Raw genomic sequence first — 10,358 nt, forward strand, 5'->3', positions numbered from 1 at the left:
CCCTATCTCTCCTCCTTTCCAGCTCTCTCGGTTCCTCGGCCCATCAGATTTCTCTTTCTCTCTTCACCTCTCCTTGGCTCTTGCTGCAGAGCTAAAAAAAATTGCTGTTCCCAAATCTGAAGCACCACTACGTTCTTCTTCCACTTCTAACTTTTGCTTCCCAGCACAATGTCTCTGCTACTCAGCAGTGGTTGAACGGAGCAGTATGCAGATCGCGCAAGACCACAACTAGCATCCATTTGTGGAGGATGCACCAGTTGGTAGTGAGAGTATTTGTTATAAGAAACCTTTACATACTTCGAAATAATGAAGTACTTGCTACCTACCCAGAAGCATGTTCAGCGTCTGACCTCCCAGCCCAACCTCCTCAAACTGATTAATGGTGCCGACTTGTAATATTTGTATTGTGGTAGCACCAAAAGGTCCCAGCCCCATTGTGCTAGGCATTATACAAACCATAAGAAAAAGACAGCCCCTGCCTCATTTTATGTAGACTTGTATGGATGTCACTCTGGAAGTACCACCCCTAGGAAACCATTGGCTGGTGCAATGATATTCTGTTTGGAAGTACTCCTTATTGGCCAGTACCTGACTGGTACCTTTCAACATTATGGAGGTGCTGTGATATAGTTTCAAATGGATGAGCTCTTCTGGGCTGATTACTCAGCCCCACATAACACAGATCCTATTTCTATGGAAACACTCTGGGTACGTCTACACTACGAAATTAGTTCGAATTTATAGAAGCCGGTTTTATTGAAATCGGTTGTATACAGCCGATTGTGTGTGTCCACACAATAAAATGCTCTAGGTGCTCTAGTCGGCGGACCGCGTCCACAGTACAAGGCTAGCGTCGACTTCCAGAGCATTGCACTATGGGTAGCTATCCCACAGCTATCCCACAGTTCCCGCAGTCTCTGCCACCCCTTGGAATTCTGGGTTGAGATCCCAATGCCCGGATGATGCAAAACAGTGTCGCGGGCGGTTCTGGGTACATGTCGTCAGGCCCCTCCCCCCTCGTCACAGCAACGGCAGACAATACATTCGCGCCTTTTTACCTGGGTTACCTGTGCAGACAACATACCACGGCAAGCATGGAGCCCGCTCAGCTCAGCTGAGCTCACCGTCACCATATGTCCTCTGGGTGCCGGCAGACGTGGGACTGCATTGCTACACAGCAGCAGCTGCTAACTGCCTTTTGGCGGTAGACGGTGTAGCATGAGTGATAGTCGTGGGGCTGGCAGCCGTAGGGCTGCATTGCACCAGCCCCTTGCCAGGCGATGGTATATTATGACTGGTACCCATCGTCGTTCTACTGGTGTGGCTGTCAATCATGGCCACCTGGGCAGACATGCTACTGTTTCGATGATGATGGCTACCAGTCGTAATATACTATTTTCTGCCAATTGCCCAGTATTGTCTGCTAAGCACCCAGAAGAGGCCGAGGGCGATGCTGGGTGCTGGCGGACGTGGGGCTGGCAGACGTGGGGCTGCATTGCTACACAGCAGCAGCCCCTTGCCTTTTGGCAGATGATGGTATTTTATGATTGGTATCCGTCATCGTCATACTGGTATGGCTGTCACTCATGCTGCACTGTCGGCTGCCACCTTAAGATGTAAAAAATAGATTTGTTCTGTGTTCATTTGCTTCCCCTTCCTCCGTGAAATCAACGGCCTGCTAAGCCCAGGGTTTCCAGTTTAATCTTTGGGGGGACCATTCTGTGTGACAGTTGTTTGTGTTTCTCCCTGTTCCTGTACCTGTACGCCATGTCGTCACTCGGCCCTCCCTCCCTCCCTCCCTCCTTCTCCTGGTCCATCAGATACTACTTTCGCGCCTTTTTTCTGACCAGGTGCCATAGCTAGCACTGGGATCATGGAGCCCGCTCAGATCACCGCGGCAATTATGAGCACTATGAACACCACGCGCATTGTCCTGGAGTATATGCAGAGCCAGAACATGCCAAGGCGAAACCCGGACCAGGCGAGGAGGCGATTGCAGCGCAGCGACGAGAGTGATGAGGAAATTGACATGGACATAGACCTCTCACAAGGCACAGGCCCCAGCAATGAGGAAATCATGGTGTCACTGGGGCAGGTTGATGCCGTGGAACGCCGATTCTGGGCCCGGGAAACAAGCACAGACTGGTGGGATCGCATCGTGCTGCAGGTATGGGACGATTCCCAGTGGCTGCGAAACTTTCGCATGCGTAAGGCCACTTTCATGGAACATTGTGACTTGCTTTCCCCTGCCCTGAAACGCCAGGATACCAAGATGAGAGCAGCCCTCACAGTTGAGAAGCGAGTGGCGATAGCCCTGTGGAAGCTTGCAACGCCAGACAGCTACCGGTCAGTCGGGAATCAATTTGGAGTGGGCAAATCTACGGTGGGGGCTGCTGTGATCCAATTTGCCAGGGCAATGAAAGACCTGGTGATAGCAAGGGTAGTGACTCTGGGAAACGTGCAGTCAATAGTGGATGGTTTTGCTGAAATGGGATTCCCAAACTGTGGCGGGGCCATAGACGGAACCCATATCCCTATCTTGTCACCGGAGCACCAAGCCACCGACTACGTAAACCGCAAGGGGTACTTTTCAATGCTGCTGCAAGCCCTGGTGGATCACAAGGGACGTTTCACCAACATCAACGTGGGATGGCCGGGAAAGGTACATGATGCTCGCGTCTTCAGGAACTCTGCTCTGTTTCGAAAGCTGGAGGAAGGGACTTTCTTCCCGGACCAGAAAGTGACCATTGGGGATGTTGAAATGCCTATCGTGATCCTTGGGGACCCAGCCTACCCCTTAATGCCATGGCTCATGAAGCCGTACACAGGCAGCCTGGACAGGAGTCAGGACCTGTTCAACTACAGGCTGAGCAAGTGCCGAATGGTGGTGGAATGTGCATTTGGACGTTTAAAAGCGCGCTGGCGCAGCTTACTGACTCGCTCAGACCTCAGCGAAAAGAATATCCCCATTGTTATTGCTGCTTGCTGTGCGCTCCACAATATCTGTGAGAGTAAGGGGGAGACATTTATGGCGGGGTGGGAGGTTGAGGCAACTCGCCTGGCCGCTGATTACGCGCAGCCAGACACCAGGGTGGTTAGAGGAGCACAGCAGGGTGCGGTGCGCATCAGAGAAACTTTGAAAACGAGTTTTGTGACTGGCCAGGCTACTGTGTGAAACTTCTGTTTGTTTCTCCTTGATGAACCCTCGAACCCCACCCCCCCGACCCGGTTCACTCTACTTCCCTGTAAACCAACCACCCCACCCCACCCCACCCTTCCCTCCCGCTTGCAGAGGCAATAAAGTCATTGTTTTTTCACATTCATGCATTCTTTATTAGTTCCTTACAGAGGTAGGGGGATAATTGCCAAGGTAGCCTGGGATGGGTGGGGGAGGAGGGATGGAAAAGGACACACTGCATTTTAAAACTTTAACTCTTATTGAAGGCCAGCCTTCTGATGCTTGGGCGATCATCTGGGGTGGAGTGACTGGATGGACGGAGGCCCCCCCACCGTGTTCTTGGGCGTCTTGGTGAGGAGGCTATGGAACTTGGGGAGGAGGGCTGTTGGTTACACAGGGGCTGTAGCGGCGGTCTCTGCTCCTGCTGCCTTTCCTGCAACTCAACCATACGCTCGAGCATATCAGTTTGATGCTCCAGCAGACGGATCATTGCCTCTTGCCGTCTGTCTGCAAGCTGATGCCACCTATCGTCTTCAGCCCGCCACTTGCTCTGTTCTTCCCGCGATTCATCCCGCCACCTCTCCTCTCGTTCATATTGTGCTTTTCTCATGTCCGACATTGACTGCCTCCACGCATTCTGCTGTGCTCTATCAACATGGGAGGACATCTGGAGCTCCATGAACATATCGTCCCGCGTCCTCCGTTTTCTCTTTCTAATGTTCACTAGCCTCTGCGAAGGAGAAACATTTGCAGCTCGTGGAGGAGAAGGGAGAGGTGGTTAAAAAAAGACACATTTTAGAGAACAATGGGTACACTCTTTCGTTACAAGGTCGCATTTTTCCTCTGCCTGCCGGTTTGGTATGAGAGATCACTCACGCAGTGCCAGGCAACAGATTTCGGCTTGCAGGCAGCCATGGTAAGCCACAGTCTTTTGGCTTTTTAACCTTCTTAACATGTGGGAATGGTTTCAAACAGCAGCGCATTTCCCATATCAAGGATGAATTGGGTTGTCCATTTAAAATGGGGTTTCAATGTAAAAGGAGGGGGCTGCGGTTTCCCGGTTAACATGCGGCACAAACACAAGAAAACCCCCCCCCCCCCCCACACACACACACGATTCTCTGGGATGATCACTTCACCCCTCCCCCCACCGCGTGGTTAACAGCGGGGAACATTTCTGGTCAGAAGAGCAGGAACGGGCGCCTCTGAATGTGCCCTTAATAAAATCACCCCATTTCAACCAGGAGAGCTTTCTGGAGATGTCCCTGGAGGATTTCCGCTCCATCCCCATACACGTTAACAGACTTTTCCAGTAGCTGTACTGGCCGCAATTGCCAGGGCAAATTAATCATTAATCATTAAACACGCTTGCTTTTAAACCATGTGTAATATTTACAAAGGTACACTCACCAGAGGTCTCCTGTGTGCCCTCAGGGTCTTGGGTGAGTTCGGGGGTTACTGGTTCCAGGTCCAGGGTCACAAACATATCCTGGCTGTTGGGGAAACCGGTTTCTCCGCTTCCTTGCTGCTGTGAGCTACCTACAGTACCTCCATCGTCATCTTCCTCGTTCCCTGAACCGTCTTCCCTGTGTGTTTCTCCAGTGGGAGAGTCATAGCACACAGTTGGGGTAGTGGTGGCTGCACCCCCTAGGATCGCATGCAGCTCCGCGTAGTAGCGGCAAGTTTGCGGCTCTGCCCCGGACCTTCCGTTTGCTTCTCTGGCTTTGTGGTAAGCTTGCCGTAGCTCCTTAATTTTCACGCGGCACTGCTGTGTGTCCCTGTTATGGCCTCGGTCCTTCATGGCCTTGGAGATCTTTTCTAATACTTTTCCATTTCTTTTACTGCTACGGAGTTCAGCTATCACTGCTTCATCTCCCCATATGGCGAGCAGATCTCGTACCTCCCGTTCAGTCCATGCTGGAGCTCTTTTGCAATCCTGGGAGGACTCCATCACGGTTACCTGTGCTGATGAGCTCTGCGGGGTCACCTGTGCTCTCCACGCTGGGCAAACAGGAAATGAAATTCAAACCTTCGCGGGTCTTTTCCTGTCTACCTGGTCAGTGCATCTGAGTTGAGAGTGCTGTCCAGAGCGGTCACAATGAAGCACTGTGGGATAGCTCCCGGAGGCCAATAACGTTGAATTCCGTCCACACTACCCCAATTCCGACCCGCAAAGATCGGTTTTATCGCTAATCCCCTCGTCAGAGGTGGTGTAAAGAAACCGGTTTAAAGGACCCTTTAAGTCGAAAGAAAGGGCTTCGTTGTGTGGACGTGTCCAGGCTTAATTCGGTTTAACGCTGCTAAAGTCGACCTAAACCCGTAGTGTAGACCAGGCCTCTGAGTAATAAAGGAGAACAGGGTAAAAATATAGCAAGGTTGAACATCCATCTTTCTTCTAGGCGAGGCATTTCATGGTTAGTCCTTAGCTGTGGAGTGAAGCTCTCCACACCGGAACAAAGGAATCACTGAGAGATGAAACATTTGCTCTTTCAGCCTGTTGTTTCTACCCTTTAAGCAATGCTGGGTGAGCGAATGGGGTGAGAGAAGACTGAGCATGAAAGCAAGGACACAGCAGAACAGTTTCTGAGAGAGACTGAGCTCACCCCTCACTCTTTTCCTGCTAGTTCCCTGCCCTGCCAGTGCTGGAGCTGGCTGGAGAAGACAAGCGAATTGCCTTCTGGGTCTTGAACCTGCTCCATTGCTCCAGCTAAGGAAACTTTGCCAGGCCTGCTGAGAGAGGAGGATTCACTGTCCAGACACTGAGTGCTGTTTTAATTCCTGTGCGGAGTTAAAACTGGGCTGCCTGATGAGACGCCCAATTGACCAGCTTCTGCTCTGTGGCTGCTTTTGTAAGTATGCCAGGAGATGCTGCTGCAAATCATCATCTGTTTATTTAGTTAGGTTCCGAGAATCCCTAGGGGAAGGACAGCCTGGATGTTCAAAACTCAAATGCCCTGAACAGCTATGTTGGGCCATGTGATGGATATGCAAACCCCATACTGGGGTAGAAGGGATGAAAGGACAGCCTGGGGCCCAGCTGGCCCTGCCCCTCCAACCCTGCAGCGAGTGCTCCAGCTAGAGACAGTGTTGAAAAGGGAGCAACCCAGTTCAGATGACTGGAGAGGAGTACAGACCTCCCCTGCAGGCTCCTGACAAATGGGGCTAGAGACGCCTCCCTGAAGTACCAGGACTGCATGCTGTGCTGGATGCGGCCTGATGGTTTGGTTTCCTTTCTATTTTTCCTTTTCTGGGACTGGGAGCAGGGGTAGGAAGCAACTCAGGTAGGATAACTCAATAAGTCCCTCTCTTCCCCCCTCCCCCAGGGGTCAACACTGCCAACCCTCCTAGGGCCCTGGGTCAGAGCTCAGTGGAATGAGTGTGCCCCGGCTCTCCTTCCACTACCTCACAACTGAGTGGACGCTAACCCCTAGCTACCCAGTCCATCAAGGACCTTACTACAGGCTGTATATTTATCAGAAGCACTCAGCTCGCTGTTACCTGTTATAATCCTGTTATTGTTCAACACTAGGGCTGTCAAGCGATTAAAAAAATTAATTGCGATTAATCATGGTTTTAATAATAGAATGCCATTTATTTAAATATGTTTGGATGTTTTCTACATTTTCAAATATTAATTTCAATTACAACACAGCATGCAAAGTGTAAAGTGCTCACTATACAGTATTTATGTTTGATTACAAATATTTGCACTGTTAAAAAACAAAAGTAATAGTATTTTTCAATTCACCTAATACAAGTACTGTAATGCAATCTCTTTATTATGAAAGTTGAACTTACAAATGTAGAATTATGTACAAAAATAACTGCATTCAAAAATAAAACAATGTAAAACTTTAGAGCCTACAAGTCCACTCAGTCCTCCTTCTTGGTCAGCTAATCACTCAGATAAACAAGTTTGTTTCCATTTGCAGGAAATAATGCTGCTTGCTTCTTGTTTACAATGTCACCTGAAAGTGAGAACAGGCGTTTGCATAGCACTGTTGTAGCTGGTGTTGCAAGATATTGTGGAAGCAGAGAAAGAACTGACAGGAAAGGGATTGCAATGCATGACAGTTTGTTAGCAAGAGTCAGGCTAACTGTAACCCTAATAACGCGAGATTTGTAGAAGCGAGGAATGTGTGAGCGAGTGGGAAAGAACTGTGTGAAGTTCTTGCGACCTTGTGTAGATAATATGGAATGTAGACTAAGAGTCTACATTAGTGAGCAAAACAAGATATCAGAATGACCTATGTATAAACAAAATGCAGCTGTTGCTCATTATTGTCTGTAACAAAAGGTATAAATGCTTGCTGTAATTGTTTACCTGTTGAGAGACCTGTTTAGCTCTCTCCCTCTATGCAATTGATAGAGAGAAAATAAAGTATCTGATTTGCTGTACCCAAACAAAAATTGAGAACTCTGTTATTCTCCGACAATATTTACGTGCCATATGCGCTAAAGATTCCTATGTCCCTTCATGCTTCAACCACCATTCCAGGGGATATGCATCCATGCTGGTGATGGGTTCTGCTCGATAACGATCCAAAGCAGTGCAGACCAATGCATGTTCATTTTCATCATCTGAGTCAGATGCCACCAGCAGAAGGTTGATTTTCTTTTTTGGTGGTTTGGGTTCTGTAGTTTCCACATCAGAGTGTTGCTCTTTTAAGACTTCTGAAAGCATGCTGCACACCTTATCCCTCTCAGATTTTGGAAGGCACTTAAGATTCTTAAACTTTGGATCGAATGCTGTAGCTATCTTTAGAAATCTCACATTGGTACTTCTTTGTGTTTTGTCAAATCTGCAGGGAAAGTGTTCTTAAAATGAACAACATGTGCTGGATCGTCATCCAAGACTGCTAGAACACGAAATATATGGCAGAATGCAGGTAAAACAGAACAGGAGACATAGAATTTTCCCTCAAGGAGTTCAGTCACAAATTTAATTAACACATTGTTTTTTTAACAAGCGTCATCAGCATGGAAGCATGTCCTCTGGAATGGTGGCTGAAGCATGAAGGGGCATACAAATGTTTAGCATATCTGGCACATAAATACCTTGCAATGCTGGCTACAAAAGTGCCATGCCAACTCCTGTTCTCACTTTCGGGGGACATTGTAAATAAGAAGCTGGCAGGATTATCTCCCATAAATGTAAACAATGTGTTTGTCTTAGCCATTGGCTGACCAAGAAGTAGGACTGAGTGGACTTGTAGGCTGTAACGTTTTACATTGTTTTGTTTTTGAGTGCAGTTATGTAACAAAAAAACTCACTACATTTGTAAGTTGTACTTTCATGATGAAGAGATTGCACTACAGTACTTGTATGAGGTGAATTGAAAAATACCATTTCTTTTGTTTATCCTGTTAATAGTGCAAATATTTGTAAGCATAAATAATAGTGAGCACTTTACACTTTGTATTCTGTGTTGTAACTCAAATCAATATATTTGCAAATGTAGAAAAACATCCAAAATATTTAATAAATTTCAATTGGTATACTATTGTTTAACAGTGCAATTAAAACTGCAATTAATTGCGATAAATTTTTTTAATCATGATTAATTTTGTTTAGTTAATTGCGTGAGTTAACTGCAATTAATTGACAGACCTATTTAACAGTGTTCCTTATGCATAAACTGCATCTTCCAGCCACACCTATCTGCTGGTACTGAGCCCAAAGAAAAGTAGGGCTCTCAGAAGCATTAGCTATGTATGCATGTTCTAGAAATACTACAAGGGTCACATTATGAGGCCACTAGGATCTGGGAGAAGGGCAGGCGGAATATGTGGAAGACTTTGATTCCAGAACTAAGTTCTTCTATTTGCCTCTTGGGTGGTTTCTTGGATCCTTAGAGCATTGTGTATATTGTGCATTAAAAGCAGAGCTAGACAGGAACTGTATTTCCATGCACAGGAAATTGCATAATTTTAGATACCCTCCCCCCCTCATTCTGACATGGAATGAAAAGAAATAAAAATTTCCCACATAAAGAAATTAAAAAAAAATTGGATCAGTTGAAAGATTTTTTTTGGGGGGGGGGGGATAAAACTGATTATTTGGACTATTTTATAGTAGGAAATTTTAAAAACGGAAACTGAAAAAATCAAAACGTTCCATTCCATAAAGATAAAAATAGAATGTTTCAACCTTATCAGAATGCTTCCATTCCATTTTTTTTTCCAAAACAAAAGGTCATTGAAATTGACACATTTCCGTGAAACATTTATCTTTCAACAAATTGGCATTTTCCTGACAGAAAAATGTTCTGCTGGAAAATTTCCAACCAGTTCTAATTGAAATTGTTCTTGGAGGCAGGGTGACATCTGCTGTGTACACATCTTCAGGAATGCTGGAGGCACTGCTTTGATGGTATGTCTTGATTGCAGCAGGTCCAGTTACCATTAAACAGACAATGCCACACACCAGCTCAACACCATCCCATCCTGTGAATCCAGGACCCTCACTCATATCACCTGGCACTACCTAATAGGCTAGGGGGTTACAGGAACATGTAGGATAGAAGCAGAATTGCCTATGAGTAGAATACCTTTTGGGAAACTTTGAAGAGTATCAGGAACTCTACGCGTAAATGAAATTTGCATAATTGATGTCCTCTTCTATCTGCGTGATGGCTCTGACAATTTGAGCAATAATTGTGTTTTTCTGTCTGCATGCAGCCACCAGAAAAATCATATGTTGTGTTACAACAAGATGATGCAAACCTTGTCACATCAATATGTTGTCATGACAATAGTACAGTCCATAAGGAAAGACAGTCCCTTAGCCTCAAAGATACTTTAGGACAATTTCATTGTCCTGTCAGACTCACTGTCCTGCTGGGACAGCCCCTTCAAAACTCTTACAAGTCTTGGCAAAATATGCAATTATTAAAATGTGTGCGTGTGATATAATACACACACACACACACACACACACACACAGATTTTTTTTTTCAGAAGTAAGGGGAGAATAGAAAATCTGCAATTATATGTTTGTGGCACTCCAATGATTGGGGGGATTTTCAGAGGCTAAAATACCCTAATGTGATAGAGAATATTGGAGAAGTTCCATGACCAAATAAGCTACTGCATTAAATAAATGTCGCTATGTGGCCTTTCCAAATGTATGCTATCTTGCATTGCCTTAAGGGTTTCACCTTCTGCACAGCAACATACT

The 10,358-nt window shown here is 46.5% G+C and overlaps 1 protein-coding gene across 1 annotated transcript; it reads right to left on the bottom strand.

The window, feature by feature from the left end:
* Positions 1-3,299: 3,299 nt before the first annotated feature.
* LOC135974948 (uncharacterized) lies at positions 3,300-5,509 on the bottom strand. Its single transcript, XM_065564538.1, has 2 exons — positions 4,589-5,509; positions 3,300-3,931 (listed from the first exon to the last, which is right to left on the bottom strand). Exons 1-2 carry the CDS (start codon positions 5,127-5,129, stop codon positions 3,429-3,431), a joined length of 1,044 nt encoding a protein of 347 aa, XP_065420610.1. The 5' UTR covers positions 5,130-5,509; the 3' UTR covers positions 3,300-3,428.
* Positions 5,510-10,358: the final 4,849 nt, after the last annotated feature.

Source organism: Chrysemys picta, chromosome 1 (genome assembly GCF_011386835.1).
Source record: "Chrysemys picta bellii isolate R12L10 chromosome 1, ASM1138683v2, whole genome shotgun sequence".
NCBI lineage: Eukaryota > Metazoa > Chordata > Testudines > Emydidae > Chrysemys > Chrysemys picta.

Coding starts and splice junctions, on each gene's coding strand:
- LOC135974948 (XM_065564538.1), bottom strand. CDS start 5,129: ATGGAGTCCTCCCAGGATTGCAAAAGAGCTCCAGCATGGACTGAACGG. Junction 3,932..4,588: donor GGGCACACAGGAGACCTCTG/GTGAGTGTACCT, acceptor CTCCTCCACGAG/CTGCAAATGTTTCTCCTTCG.